Source organism: Pan paniscus, chromosome 19, assembly GCF_029289425.2.
Source record: "Pan paniscus chromosome 19, NHGRI_mPanPan1-v2.0_pri, whole genome shotgun sequence".
NCBI lineage: Eukaryota > Metazoa > Chordata > Mammalia > Primates > Hominidae > Pan > Pan paniscus.
The window spans coordinates 82,666,428-82,682,710 of NC_073268.2; the positions used below are offsets into that span (position 1 = coordinate 82,666,428).

The window sequence follows — 16,283 nt, forward strand, 5'->3', positions numbered from 1 at the left end:
GTATTCCCTATTCAGTAAACAGTATATTTAATGCATATGTAGTACAGTAAATGCTCTTGCATTGGAATTATGCATGTAAAATCTGATGAAACCCTAAACTCTGTAGTTTAGTTAATGGTATTGTAGCATTGTCCTGGGTCTGCAAATGTGCCGTGGTTATGTAAGATGTTATCACTGGGGAAGCTGGATGAAGGGTATGAAGGAACAGCCTGTACTATTTTTGCAAATTCTTGTGAGTCTTAAATTATTTCAAATTAAATAGCTTTAAAAAAAAAGAATTAAAGAGATGCTCTAGTCCAGTTGTTTTCAACTTTAATTTTAGCAGTGGTCTCCCTCTTCTGCCTTCTCCTGCCTCCATCCTCAGCATCCTTAGGCTCCACCTGACGTTTTAAAAATGCTGATCCCACCCAATACATTTAGGCTCCAGATGAGGAAATCAGGGCCCACAGAAGTAAAATGCATCACTATTTAGAGGCTATTGATAGAAACACAGTGAGCCTGGGGAGTTTTTAGGACGAGTTGCTCTCTGCAGATCTTCATGACTCACAGCTCTGTCGCTAACACTGTGGTTTCTTTTGTCAGACTAGGTGAGATTAATTAGACTGGAAAAGAGTTTCCATGCTCCTGCATCCCATTGCTGCAGTGCAAGAAATGGCATCATCCATATAATTGAGACAGTGCAAGAGGTGGTTTGGGTTAGCAGACAGTTTCACAAAACACCACTCAGGGCATTTGCCAAGAGGACTGGCTTGAAAGTCCAGGCATGGGGTGCAGAAGTCGGGAATGCGGGACCTAGGAGGAAGTCCCTTGACTTCTGCCAGCTTGGCCTTCACTCTGACCACCTATGAAGCCTGAGGGTGATTAGCCCAGAGGATAGGGAGTCCTGTTTCCTCCCCATCCAGGCCCAAGTCACTAAAGTATTTTGGGGAAACCCTGGGCACCTTGAAGTTTGCTCCTAAGGATAATGTCATAATAATTGCTTATATTTGTCTAAGGATTTTCAGGTTGCAAAGTCTTTCTCTTATATTCCCTAAGCTGAGTGTCACCCCTTGCCCATGACACGGGCAGATTGGTTTTATTTCTGCTTTATAAATAAATGACGTGACTTTTCCAAGGTAAGAGTTTGTGCCGGGACTGGGGTCAGAACACAGGTCTCCACAGTCCTGCTAAGTGCTCTTCTCATAGGAGACTCTCTTGTTCTAAACAAAGATCTTGGTTATTGTAAAGCACCTGTGCACACTTGCTGATCAACAAACAGCTGGTGCTATTATTATTACTGTCGTTGTAATTCATAGGCAGGATCTTTGGCCACATGTAATTTTGGGGTGTGACAACTCCAAGACTTGCTGGTTCTCCAGACTTAGGCAGGAGGTGGAAGCGATGGTTTCCTCTCTTCCTACACCTCCAAGGGGTGAGAACCTGAAGGCGCCATATGGCTGTTGCATGAGTAAGCCTTAGGTTTTCCTGAAAAGTGAGTTGCCTGTGTGCCACATTAATGGAGATCTATGTGACAACCAACTGGTATGACAACCACCCTGGGGCTGCCTGGCATGCACATACTCCTGAGGGCTCCGTGCGAGCTGCCATTCTTTATTAATTTAGTGCCATTTGTTGATGCCTCGTTTCTGCAGGGAAAACTGGTTCCTTCATTTCCCCTGGCATATTCTGTGCCCTCCGCACTGTAGGACGCAACCTTTCCTGTCAACACAGGTATTTTTAATTGGTGCTGGCACCAACCTACTCCCTGAACATTCTTCTTGATGTCCTGGGATCCTGGGAAAAGTGGTGGGCTTCCCCAATGGTGGAAGTCTAGGCCATACTTCAGACCGTGGACCCAACTACTGCTTTCTAGAAGAAATAACCTGTCAAGGAAGATGTTGATGTTTCACACCCTGAGAGAAACATTTAGGAGGTAAACCACTGACCTGCCTCAAGGATATCATTAATCATCTACACATAGAGGTGCTAGGTACTCACCTTGCACCAGTGACACACATACTAAATATTTGTTGAATGACCTCCTAGAGCAGTGGTATTCCAGTCTTTAGTGTGTCCACTGACACAGGGATCACTGGCAGGATCTGCTCAAACACAGACTGTGAGGCCCCACCCCCAGAGTTTCTGACTCGGTTGGTCTGGGAAGGGACTAAATACTATGCCTTTCTAACAAGTTCCAGGTGATGTGATGCTGTGCGGGAACCATGCTCTGAAAACCCTTGTCCTAAAGCAGGGCTTGGCAAACTTTTCCTAAAAGGACCCAAATAGTAAATATTTTAGATTTTGTGGCCCACACAGTCTCTGTCATAATTACTCAACTCTGCCATTGTAGCCAAAGAAAATATGTAAATAAAGGAGCATGTCTGTTTTCCAATAAAATTTTATTTACAAAAACAGGTGGTGGACTTGTTTCCAAAAATATATATATATATATATATATATATATATATGTTGCAAATATAAAAAATGCGTTGTAAATATATTGAGAGCCAGATCCTCATTCTGGGTAGATCTCCAAAAGCTCTTGTGATGGGAATCCAATGTTGGTCACATCGTAGGTCTGTGCTCTCTGAAGCAGCACAAATACAAAACTTGGAGTGAAACAGAGATGAGCGTTGTTCCTGTGCAAGGATCACGTGCAAATGTGTGAACTGTTTCATATTAAAAAAAATCTGAGGTTTGATGTTCATCAACCATGTGATTTGGGGAAGGTCATTAACATCTCTGTAAAACAAGGATAATTACGCAGTAAAATCTAGGGGAAAATGCTCACTTTTATAAGTTCTAGGTGGTGCAGACACGAGGGGTTTACTATTCTTTATACTTCTCTGTATGATTGAACTATTTCAGAATTCTCAAATCTGTGTCTTTAAAAAGTAGTCATAGGCCGGATGCGGTGGCTCACGCCTGTAATCCCAGCACTTTGGGAGGCCAAGGCAGGTGGATCACGAGGTCAGGAGATCAAGACCATCCTGGCTAACAAGGTGAAACCCCGTCTCCACTAAAAATACAAAAAATTAGCCAGGCGTGGTAGTGGGTGCCTGTAGTCCCAGCTACTCGGGAGGTTGAGGCAGGAGAATGGCGTGAACCTGGGAGGCAGAGCTTGCAGTGAGCAGAGATCGTGCCGCTGCACTCTAGCCTGGGCAACAGAGCAAGACTGTCTCAAAAAAAAAAAAAAAAAAGTCATAACAAGCCTTTGGCATATATGTGGCTTAGGGTTTAGGTTCCATAGTCAACCAAAAGATGAATTATCTTACAGTCAGAATCACCTTTGGAATTCCCCGAAATCACCAGCACCAAGGCCCTCAGAAAGTCAGCAGCCAAGAATGTTCTACTTTATGTCACTTTGCATTGGAGAAACCCTGAAAGAAAGGTTAATTCAAGCTTATTATGTCTACAGTAGATCTCTGGATCTCCTGCCCTTCCCCAAACCCTGATCTTCTAAAGTCTTGCTTAATTCAGTGGATGGCCACTCTGCCTTTGCAGCTGCTCAGGCCACAAAGAGTGATTCAAGAGGAAGAACTTAATAGGAATGAGTCCTGATAGGTACATGTTGAATATGAAATTGTTTTATAGTTCCAATAGAACAGTAGAGTCTATGGCCATACCACCCTGAACATGCCTGATGGAAAGCTAAGCAGGGTTGGTTCCGGTTAGTACTTGGATGGGAGACAAATAGATCATCTAAGTAGAAGCTCAGAGCTCTACTATTATTTATTTATTTATTTTTTGAGATGGAGGCTCGCTCTGTCGCCCAGGCTGGCGTGCAGTGGCATAATCTCAGCTCACTGCAACCTCTACCTCTTGGACTCAAGCGATTCTCCTGCCTCAGCCTCTCAAGTAGCTGGGATTACAGGCACATGCCACCATGCCTGGGTAATTTTTGTATTTTTAATAGAGACAGGGTATCACCATGTTGGCCAGGCTGGTCTCAAACTCCTGATCTCAGGTGATCTGACTGCCTCAGCCTCCCAAAGTGCTGAGATTACAGGTGTGTGCCACTGTGCCTGGCCTACTTTTATATATTAATAAACAGAGGAGGCCGGGCACGGTGGCGCATACCTGTAATCCCAGCACTTTGGGAGGCCGAAGCAAGTAGATCACCTGATGTCAGGAGTTTGAGACCAGCCTGAATAACATGGTGAAACCCCATCTCTACTAAAAATTAAAAAAAATTAGGTGTGGTGGCAGGCACTTGTAATCCCAGCTACTTGGGAGGCTGAGACAGGAGAATTGCTTGAACCTGGGAGGCAGAGGTTGCAGTGAGCCGAGATCCTGCCACTGCACTCCAGCTTGGGTGACAGAGTGAGACTCCGTCTCAAAAAATAATAATAATAAAATTGAATAAATAAATAAGCAGAGGCCCCAGAAGCAGAGGCGCTTGTCTGCACTACCTGCGTGGTACCTACCTACCCTGTGATACGGCACTCTCCTAAGCATTTTACAAAGACTGACTCGTTTTGTCCTTATTTATAGTAACCACAGAAGACAGATGCTGTTAATTTCCCAGCTTATAGATGAGGCAGAAAGGATAAGTAATTCGTCCAAGGCCATGCCTCTGGGTAGTAGCAGAGCTGGAACCTGAACCCAGGCACTGACTCCAGAATCTACGCTCTTTAACCACGATGGTCTTCTGTATATCATTTTTCTTCCCTATCCATAATCTGTGAGTTGAGGAACAAAAGCTTAAAAATCTAAAGAAAAAAGGTGTCTGATTGCACCTTTGGTGCTCTATGTGGTACGCTAGAGAAGGTAATGAAATTGCAGTGGGCTATGGGGAGGCGTAATTTCAGTGCCTTTACGATTTTCATCTGACCATGCTGAGTTTCCCTATAAAAAGCATAAAATACTTTGGAGATGGTGCAGAAGCAGGAAAATGTACCTGTCAGTTTGGATGTAGATCTGGTTTCGCAGTGTATTGTATTTCTGGATACTCTGTCGAAGAGGAGATCTCCTGAATGATCCATTTAGGGTTGTTCCGTTCACTTCACAAACACACCGATTTTGTGTCTACTCGTGCCCCAGCCTGCGCTAGGCAGTGGGGAGACAGAGAAGCCAAGTTGTTTAAAACACTGTGCTTGTCCCCAAGGGCTTTGGTGACCATAGCTCCAGAAGTAATAGCTTTGGTGGAAACTGTGGTATGTGCAAATTTCACCCCATGAATAGAGGAAACATAGGTATTCATTATATTAAAACATGATACGGGCCAGGTGTGGTGGTTCACGCCTGTAATCCCAGCACTTTGGGAGGCCAAGGCTGGTGCATCACCTGAGGTCAGGAGTTCGAGACCAGCCTGGCCAACATGGTGAAACCCCATCTCTACTAAAAATACAAAAATACCCACGTCGTGGTGGATGCCTGTAATCCCAGTTACTCAGGAGGCTGAGGCAGGACAATTGTTTGAACCCAGGAGGCGGAGGTTGCAGTGAGCTGAGATCGCGCCACTGCACTCCAGCCTGGGCGACGAGCAAGACTCTGTCTCAAAAAACAACAGTAAATATCTAAAATATTTAGTGGTGAAGTCACCACCACCCATTGTGTGACTCCAGAGAATGATGCACAGTCTGGTGTTATCGAACCTTGACTTGGGGCTGGGGAGTGGTGGGGCCTGAGCTTGGCTTAATCTAAAAACGTGGTCCTTTCATGGCTAAAATGAGCATTGTGCTTCTTCTCCTCCCAGGACCCCAGGAGCAAGCACAAGTTCAAAATCCACACTTACGGAAGCCCCACCTTCTGCGATCACTGTGGGTCACTGCTCTATGGACTTATCCATCAAGGGATGAAATGTGACAGTAAGTAAGTTTTCTTTTCCAGTTCATAGCGAGGCTCTGTAGCTCATGCTCAGGGTTTGCTGAGCAAGGAAGGCTCAGTAACTTTTCAACACCAACTCTTCAGTAGAGGGAATTAGTTCAGATATCTACCAGACTGACAAAGTGTAGATTCTTCCACTGTCAAAGTTCCAGGTTATTAAACTACTTGATTGCCTCATTATGAACCCCCAAAAAGCACTTGATTTATAAATGAGGTTGGTGGGTGCTGTCACTTTTTTTTTTTTTTTTTTAGTGGCAGAAGTCTTCAATCACTGTAAAATATAGCCTAGTCAAACCCCAAAGAAGACTTCCACTGCCAGGTCCACATTTGGTTATAGCTTCAAAATAAGCCAAGAAACCGTACTCATTATCTTCCTGTGTCTCTAATTAGTGGGTGGACTGTGGAAAAATCCAGTAGGCTCTTCTTAAAACTGAAACCAAAATGAACATAAAAACCAGAATAGCATCTTATTGAAGTTCACTGACCCTGCATGTTTATGGACGGATCAAATGTATATCAGCCCGACTCAAAACACTGAGGACCACTGACAAGCAAGACACCAGCCCTTTTCTGTTATTTTTTGTTATGTGTGTATCTCCATCAACTACCAGGAGGAAAGAAAAGCAACTATGAAGACTCTTTGCTTTGATCATTTTTTTTTTTTTTTGGAGACGGAGTCTCACTCTGTCACCCAGGCTAGAGTGCAGTGGCGCGATGTCGGCTCACTGCAAGCTCCACCTCCCGAGTTCACACCATTCTCTTGCCTCAGCCTCCCGAGTAGCTGGGACTACAGGCCCCCACCACCACACCCAGCTAATTTTTTGTATTTTTAGTAGAGATGGGGTTTCACTGTGTTAGCCAGGATAGTCTCGATCTCCTGACCTCGTGATCCGCCCGCCTCGGCCTCCCAAAATGCTGGGATTATAGGGGTGAGCCACCGCGCCCAATCTGCTTTGATCGTTCTTAAAGTATGAGATTTCTCAGGCTATGTTTGTTTAAATACAAGCTGATATCTTTAGGACATGAAAAGTTAATTGCCGAGCCTGTTTTTCTAATAGATCGGGAACCACTGTGGAAATATCAGCCTATTGCCATTTGCTAATGACTATTTTCATTTGCTATGATGGCCAGAAGCTGATATTTGTATCTTACATGGAGCAAACTGTAGAAAAAGGAACATAAACGAGCATCATAGAGTAGATGGAGTTTCTCAGGACACAGGGATTCTTCACCTTACAGAGTTGTACGGCGTCACAACCAAATGCAATGTTTGTTTGCTTCAAGAAACGCTGGGATTTCCACCTGTAATCCCAGCACTTTGGGAGGCCGAGGCAGGAGGATCACCTGAGGTTAGGAGTTCAAGACCAGCCTGACCAACATAGCGAAACCCCGTCTCTACTAAAAATACAAAATTAGTCTGGTGGTGGTGGTCTCCTGTAATCCCAGCTACTCAGGAGGCTGAGGCAGGAGAATTGCTTGAATCCGGGAGGCGGCGGTTGCGATGAGCCAAGATTGTGCCATCGCACTCCAGCCTGGGCAAACAAGAGTGAAACTCGGTCTCAAAAAACTAGAAAAATAAAAAAAAAGAAACCCTAGGATTCCAAAGACATGGTTTTCAGGGGTTCTGCAAGGGCTTACAACTTAAGTGCATTTGTAAATATATTTTAACTACTTTGAAACTGGGAACAAAATAAATATTTGAATGTGTTACATACTCAACCTTCACTCCTTGGGCAGAACTTGCAATCAGGTTTCTCCTACAGCATCCTCTTCACTGAAGAGTCAGCTGGGATGGGGAAGCATACCGTTAGACACTGTTCCTGTTTGTAGTCAGTTTTCTGTATGAATCAGGATTTTTGGATGCTGTACCACTTTAACAAAATGCAAAAATAAATGAGATGTGGAGGCTGGTCTGAGACATCAACTGGTTTCAAAGTTGTGTTTGTATCAGAGGGCTTTATTGGTGATCCTTGAATGTCTTTATAATAAATAAGTGGTATAAATTTGTGTTTGTTAGCTGAGTTTATGCTAATAAAATAACACATATGGTTTACATCATTAGATTCTGCTTTAGACTTTGTTTGCAAAATGGTTTCCTTACTAAAAATTTTTGAAAACCGCTGACCTGGACCAATGCTTTTTTGTTTGGTTTTGTTTTAAACTCTTTTTCTTGGGAATCATAAGGCTTCTGTGGCTGCCGCCTGTGCTCCTTTCTGGAGACAGGAGGAGAGCAAGCCGATGAGCACCAGGACTGCAACCCCTACTGACCTTAACTTCTGCAGAGAAGAAGCCTCTTCCTGTGCCCTTCCACCTGGTGCAATTGCAATCCTAGATAGAGTTCCACTTGGGATGGGGCAGGACGTCAGGGGGCAGTTAGCAACAACAACTTGAGTGGGCCAACCTCTCATTTTGTAGAGTTGGAAATGAAATTAGAGCAAATCAGCTTCCCAAGATATACAGCGGAGACTGCAACACGGCCCAGTGCACTTTCACCTCCCGTCCCCTCCCCGTTGCCTCTGTGCTTTCCAGAGGCTCTGGCATTTACTGCCTTCACATTGCAAATTTTGCCCGGACACTTAAAGACATGACGTGGTTAACACAAGCAATATGCATAACACAGCTTTTCAAGAGCCTTTATATTGGCTAAATTCGAGGTGTAGAATTTTGAACAGTTAGCCTTGGAAATAGAAGCCTAATAGCATCCACATTTGTGAATTAGCTAATTGTTCTTTCCTCAGTATGTCCATCATTCTGCTGTCAGTGTTTAATCGGAGCAGTATACATTATTCATGATGCTTTTTCCAATTTACTTTGTCATGTTAAAATTAAACACTCAAAATGAAACGGAGAGGAAGACTCCACCTTGATGATTACCGAATAACCTTATTAGCATCCTGGCAAGGATTTGCAAGGATTCCAGTGGCCTTCCCTCCTTCTGGAAGCCTAAAGGTACAAGGGTGATCGAGCTGGAACACCCACACACAGTCTTCTGTTTGTTTCCGGCACACAGGATTCTTTTCAGGGTTTCTTTGGTTCATTGCAATAATACTGATCTTTTTTTATCCTCCCCCTGTCTCACCCACATAATGTCAGCTGTAAGGAATGGCTGATCATGCTAGGCGGGTATTTGTTTTACTTGGAATGGTATTTAAATATTTGAAGATAGGTTTAAAATATCAAATACAGGTTCTTTGGGGAGAAAAACACAGGCAATGTACTTAAACCTTGTTGAAAATACAAGGTTAGCTGAGGAAAGGAAAATTTAATGAATTTTCTATACTCAATCCACAGATTTTCACTCTTTCTCAGTGGTAAGCCCAGAATGGCATAAAGAATTCATTAGCAAAAAGTCTTATGTTCAAGCTGGGTGCAGTGGTTCACATCCATAGTCCCAGTACTTTAGGAGGCCTAGGTGGGAGGACCACTTGAGCCCAGGAGTTCAAGGCTGCAGTGAGCTAGGATTATGCCACTGCACTCTAGCCTGAGAGACAAAAGGAGACCCTGTCTGAAGAAAAAAAAAAAAATCCTCTGTTTAACATTTTCATATTATTTTGCCTCTGTGTACATAAAATATGAATTAGGCTGAGCTTTGTACATATTTACCTGTGTGAATTTTGTATACTGTTAAATACTTGAAACAATCACAGAAGCCCAAGCTGGGATATTTTGCTTCAGTGAAGACTGAGCAAATATGGTATGAGTATTTTAAGGATATTGTCACTCACATGAAGCCTGTGCTGTACAGGACATCTGCTAACAGTTCTTTATGTCACCAAAAACATTATAGCAAAGTATCGAGTTGGGGGTAACTCATTTTCACTTGTGCTCATGCACCAAAACACTGAGGAGCGGTGGTTGGAGTCCATATGCCCAGCTCACCCTCTCCTTTCTTGATTCACAGCCTGCGATATGAACGTTCACAAGCAATGCGTCATCAATGTCCCCAGCCTCTGCGGAATGGATCACACTGAGAAGAGGGGGCGGATTTACCTAAAGGCTGAGGTTGCTGATGAAAAGCTCCATGTCACAGGTAAGGCTTGCTCATCCCGGAGCAGCATCGTGGGCAGGCATTTGGATGAAGGTTACACTGATATTAAGGCAGGGTGGGGGCTGGGCTGGATGCCCTGAGGCCTCTGGAGAGGCAGTCGCCCTGGTGGAGCCATCACTGTCTCAGAGCCCTCCAGCCCTCTGAGCCCTCGGGTTAATACACCTCCCAGGAGATGGGTCTGTACACCCAAATTCCCAAATACTCAATGTCACACAAAGTCACAAGCACTGTGTGGATTGGGCTATTCTGACAGCATGGCCCGTGTACTCTCCTCCCGGTGACAGGGGGTCAGGGGAGCCAATTAATCAAAATGCTGTTGGAGGGAATGGAACTGGAACAAGGGGAGGCGAATGGATGGATGACCCAGGTGTTTTGTGGCATTGGGCTGTGATGGCCCAATAAATCCACCTCAGCAATAGCAACAGCCGTTGAGTGCTTTTGCTTCCTCTGTGTTAGGTATGGTGCTAGGAACTTCACATAGATTAATTATTTAGACCTGACACCTAGCTGGTTATTAGCCTCATTTTCCAGAAAAGGAAACTGAGGCACAGAGAGATCAATAACTTGCAGTGTTACAGTTAGTGAGGAGCTGGGATAGGAATGGAGGCATTTGACTCCAGATACTGTGCTTGTAATTACCACACCTCCTACAAACAGCCTGGCTATGGGACCGGAATTCCCTATCCACGGGCCTGGTTATTCCCTCCTCGGGGCTGTTTCTGGGTGGGCTCTGCCACAGCATGGCTTTTTCCTGTGGTTTTCCCACCAAATCCACTTTCGGTTCATCGGCACACTCAGTCAAGTTATCCTGGAGTCTTATTGGCCTAGGACCCATCCCGTGTCCTCAAGATGACTTGAGTTCTCGGTACCATGACCCACTCCATGTTGGTGTATGGTTCAGCTCTCAGGCATCAGCCTATTTCCTTGCACTTGGGGGTCCCTGAGGGACCAACTGTATACATTACCCTTGTTGACAAGGGCATTCATTTTCATTTGATCAGCAAAGGTATCTTCCTTCTGTATCTAGGAATTTGAAGCTATCATAAACATGGAAAGACTGATGCTAATCTATTACGTTTAGATAACAGAAAACATCATAGAAGAAGGGTTTAGGAGATCTGTTTTAAGAAAAAAAGGGGAAGGTGGGAACTTCCAAAGAAAAGCTTACCTTTGGAAACATCCTCAGGTTTTTCCTTTGAAAGATAAGCAAATGTTCTAACCAGGGCTGTCCCCTCAGGTAAGAACTCAGAGAAGAACAAAGGATTCCAAGGTATCGCTGGGAGAGGGTAACAGTTTGCCTCTGGATAACCTTGAAACCAGCTATAGCTAATGGTCAAAATGGAACTGGGAATGAAATCCCTATCATAGATACAGAATCCCTTCTGACTTTTTGTAGTTTTTAGAGAAATGCTTTTATTTTCTCAAGACCATCCCTATTGTGCCATTGCCTTTGGGGCTGTGATTGTCACCTGCATTTCTTTTTAATGGGCTGATGCTGTCCTTGGAATCCCTGCCCTTATCTGACAGCCAGGGCCCCTCTGACTGGGCACTGATGCTCTCTGCCCAGAGGAAGATGGTGTTCCTCGGGGGCCATGAGCTAGGCCATGAGACCCCTCTGCAACATCACAGCTTTGCTCTTGTTTCTCTTTCCTACTAAGGCTTCCACATTGTCAAAACCATGTATGGGGGGAGCAGATTTTGCAGTCGAGGGGAAAATTACCATAAAACCTAGTCTCCGTAGGTGGTAAGGGATCAAGGAGCATAAAGTAGAATGCCTATGGGCTAAACATTTCCATGTGTTTCTTACCTTTTCCTTTATTTCCAAAGCTACTGCTGTTGGCAGTAGAATAGACATCACAGGTGAATATTCAGAGTTTAATTATGGGTTTACATGTGGCTACCTTATGGCTCGCTGTAAGGCAAGAATGCCTGAAATGTTTAGCTGGCATTCTTTGTGTTTCTAGATAAAGCAAAACATGTGCTATGGATGCTGGACACGCCCCGTGCCGTCTTCTGTAATAAAAGCAGCAACCATATGGTACTGCCGGAACCTTCCAGTATCTCCTATAAACCTCAAGAGCCTTGCAGATCTAAAACTGCATAGAGAGCACAGATGCTCTGGCTGGGGTGGCACAGGTATACAGGTGGAAGACAAAGGTCAGGCCTTATCGTGCTAGAGCTTACATCAGGCTAATTCCTCTACCATTGCCAAAAGTTGAACTTGACTCATAATTGTAGAGTCAGCTTAAGGAACAAGACCTTTCACTGGGTTGGATGTCGACTTTTTGCATGTGAAAGCCAGCCAGTATTGCTTATGCCAACTATCTGGGCTAAGTCCCTTGAGAATTAGTTTAAAAATTTTTGTAGAGCTATAGCTCCACTCTAGGAATGTGAATTCAGCAAGTTTAATTAATAATAATAATAATAATAATAATAATGTCTTATTCCATTCAGGCTGCTATCACAAAATACCTTAGACTGGGTTATTTATAAATAATGGGAATTTATGTATCACAATTCTGGAAGCTGGGAAGTACAAGATCGAGGCCCCAGCAGATTCAGTGTCTGGTGAAGGTTCCGTCTCTGCTTCATAGATGGCACTTCTCACTGTGTCCTCACATGGCAGAAGGAAGGCAGGCTGTGTCCTCACATGGTGCAAGGAGCGAACTTGCTCCCTGTCATCTCTTTTATAAGGCTCTGCGTTTGGATGAAGGTTATCCCGAAAGGATTACTTCCCAAAGGCCCTACCTCTTAATACTGTCACACCGGGAATCCAATCTGAAGATATGAATTCAGACCACAGCAAATAGTAGCAGCAGCTCACAGCTATTCAGTGCTTCCTCCACAGGACCACTTTCTAAGTACTTTATGTACTAACTTTTATTCAAATCTGTGAAGAAGTTGACTTTATTATCCTTACGTTATAGATGAAGAAACGGAGATACAAGGAAATGAAGTGACTCACCCAGAGTCACACAGATGGTAAATTGGATGGCTAAATATTTAAATGGCACATGCGGAGAGAAGATATTTTGATGACAGTTTCCATAAGAATTGGAATCTATTTTTAAAGTACAGTTGTGTGTGTGAAGGGAATCCAATGTTAAGTATGGAAAGTCAGGCTCAAGGAAATAACTAATTAGTAATTACATCTTTAACATTTTTAATTTAAAGTAATTTAAGATTTTCAGAAAAGTTGCACACACAGTACAGAGTTCTCGTACACCCTTCACCCAGCAACCCCCGATGTTAATGCCCTTGTATAACTATTGTACCTGATAAATTTATGAAAAATAAGTACTTACAGCCAGGTGCGGTGTCTCACACCTGTAATCCCAGCACTTTGGGAGGCCGAGGCAGGTGGATCGCTTGAGGTCAGGAGCTTGAGACCAGCCTGGCCAACATGGTAAAACCCCATCTCTACTAAAAATACAAAAAATTAGCCAAGTATGATGGCATGCGCATGTAGTCCCAGGTACTCAGGAGGAGGCTGAGGCAGGATAATCGGTTGAACGCAGGAGGTGGAGGTTGCAATGAGCCCGAGATTGTGCCACTGCGTTCCAGCCTGGGCGACAGAGCGAGAGTCCATCTCAAAAAAAAAAAAAGAAAGAAAGAAAAAATAGGTACCCGCATTAGTTACTAGGAATTTTTTTAAAGAGCCAAATAGAAGACATCAGTCTCATCTTATTTCAGTATAAAAGGACCACAAGTGGTACTAAGCAGAGCCCCCTTTGGGCAGTGCTTGCCAATGATGGGTGGCACCCCCATGCCCATTATCTGCCTGCACCTTCTCCCAACCAAATAGTTCAGGCATGAGTTTGTCTTGAGAAATGTTTTCATACCAATAGCTACCATTTATTGAGTGCTTGCTCTATATTTATTGTTCATAGGACTGGACCTTTATGCTCAGCATTTTATATTCATTGCTTCATTGACTCCCCAACCAATCCCATGAAGTAAATACTATTATTATCCTCCTTCTTGAAATGAGCAAAGGAGCTGAGAGAAAGGAAGGAAATGGCTCCAAGTTACAAGGTGGAAAGTGATGTAGTTGGGGCCGCAGCCCGGGCCTGGCTTCCACACTCTTGCTTTCAGTGCATAGGCTATGAATGTTCCAAGTCTCTCTTATTAATTAGAGTCTCCTTTGGAACAAACAATTAACCCATAAATATTTGCTGAACCCACAATCAGCACCCCACAAAGTTTTTTGAGGTCACGGAAGGTCCAAACATGGGACTTAAAACCAGGGGAGAAAAGAGTAACACAAGAAGAGAATAAAGAACAACCCATATCCAAGTAAAATTAAATACCAAGTACATGGTGATGAAATAGCACACCCTTGGGAGGTGCTGAGGGTGGGGAAGGGGACAGAGAGGGAAGGACCCCGTGGAGAAGCAGCCGACTGAATACTGTAGGTATTTGAGAGGCAGAGAGGGAAGAGAGCTCCGATTGAGAGAGTCAGAGGGCTGTGGGAATTAGCCTGGTGGTGGCTTTCATGAGAACACAAATATAAACCATAAGCCATCACATGCAGAGTTTATGGTCCAAATGCGAGTGATTTCTCAGAAAATGCACTTAAACCTGAACCCTGAGCAGCTGTGTTAATTGCTAGGTTAGTTCAAACTGTGTCTTACCTATGTAGAATCACTCAGGTTGAAGATAATTCCCAAAGTAACGTAGAAACTCCCGACAGGAGCTCTGCTTCAGGATGGAAACCTCCGTTTGCAGTCAGAGATGAGTTTTCTTTCTAGCTTGGTGGGGTATTTATGGGAAAGCCCCGAGCTTTGGTGGTGTATTTTTATTTTTTGCCTTTGGGCGGTGGTGCTGATATTATCAGAATGGTGTCGGGGTTTTTTTTTCTTCTTCTGATAGGAGATTGTAATAGGTTTTCTACACTCTAGTGTGTTTTGTAAATTCGGTTTATAGGAGTAGTAAAAAAATCCCTCATGGGAACCAATTTTCAATTTAATCTTGTAAGTAAATGGAAAAAATATCGGGTGCTTTAGAGCTGTTTCAGGAGCACGTCTCTCCCACAGATAGATTATTCTGAAGAAGAGTCTAATTTTCTCAACAACTTGAGTTTGTTAATTTGTTGTGGAGATTGAAGTTTTAAACTGAACTCTGGTCGGGGAGGGGAAGACTTCCTCCCAGCTCTTACGGCCCAGAGACTCCTCCTGCCTACCTAGGGCCCTGCGCGATTTGATGTCTGTCACCCCTGCAGATATGGAGACTCACCCTCATCTTATTGTAATTAAAACAATAATATTCCCTCTGTGTGTTCTTCCACCTTATCATGGTGCATTTGTTACAGAATGAAGGAAATGAGCCTCAGCTTTGTATGATAATCGTTCATTTTTTTTGCCTCACCCATTGATCATACATTATTGAGCGTGTGTCCTGCTCTCTTCCTGGCACCAGAGATGCTAAGATGATTAAGACCTAGACCGTGTCACAGACTGTGTGGTCTTTGGGGGAGAATTAAGGCATGAAAAAGAATTGGCGGGTGCTGTACCTGCAGTGGGAGTTTGGGAGAAGGGGAGCCTCAGTGGCCCTGGGGAGGCAGCAGGTGACAGCTTCACATCGGAAGTGCAGTGCAGCCGGGAGGACAGGGAAGGAAGAAGAGGGCATTCCAGGCAAAGATGCAGAGTGTGTTCAGGAAGCTCAGCACCATCCAGGATGTCAGGAAGTTCAAGTGAGAGTTGGAGAGAGCTGGAGGGAAGTTTGTTTCTTTCCATTTTCAAAGTATGAGAGCTGCAATCATCAGTTTACCAGTTGCACAATCCTTAGGAGCCATGCGCACAGGCTCTGAGTTAAATATTTCTTTTTAAAACAGGAAGATTTTAAGTTCCAGGTAGCTACGTTTTCAACAAGAACAGAGCATCAGTCTCCTAGCCTGAACTCTACACATCACCCTGAGATTCACAGTGAGCAGAGACCTTCTCTATCATTGCTGGGTAAGGAGACGCAGCAGGTAGCCCAACCTTTGCCTAAAAGCTTTGCACAGGTACCTTTTGCAGTGACAGGCAGGCTGTGGAATATAATAACTTGTTGGAGGCTGCCAGCAAGGAGATGCACCAAGCTCCTTATTTAAAGGAAAAGGTATTAGTTGGAAGTCATTTCTGTTCAATAAATCTTGGTTATGGGATTTGGATCCAGATCAGGAACGTAGATGGTGACGCAGCAGATGTATCTGCTCCTTTGGTTTGGGATGGAGAGGGAGAGGGTGCTGGCGAGAAGCTGCTTATCCTCAGGGGCACCCAGAGTGTCCACTGTTGGTGATGCTGCATTTGACCACCTGGTTCAGCGTTCTCAGCAGATCCCTCCAACTGCAAAGCTATTTTTGTTGTTGTTGTTGTTTGTAATTAATAAGGAATCTGGATGTCATACTTGATGAACAGCAACCTCCCACCTAATGGTTTTAACCTTG

General features: G+C 44.1%; 1 protein-coding gene across 1 annotated transcript in view; it reads left to right on the plus strand.

Annotated features, from left to right (window-relative positions):
• PRKCA (protein kinase C alpha) overlaps positions 1-16,283 on the plus strand; it is a 500,722-nt gene that overhangs the window by 326,763 nt on the left and 157,676 nt on the right. Inside the window, exons 4-5 of the mRNA XM_003812367.6 lie at positions 5,678-5,789; positions 9,710-9,838. Of these exons, the coding sequence (XP_003812415.3) occupies positions 5,678-5,789; positions 9,710-9,838 (241 nt within the window). The remainder of the gene's footprint in view (positions 1-5,677; positions 5,790-9,709; positions 9,839-16,283) is intronic.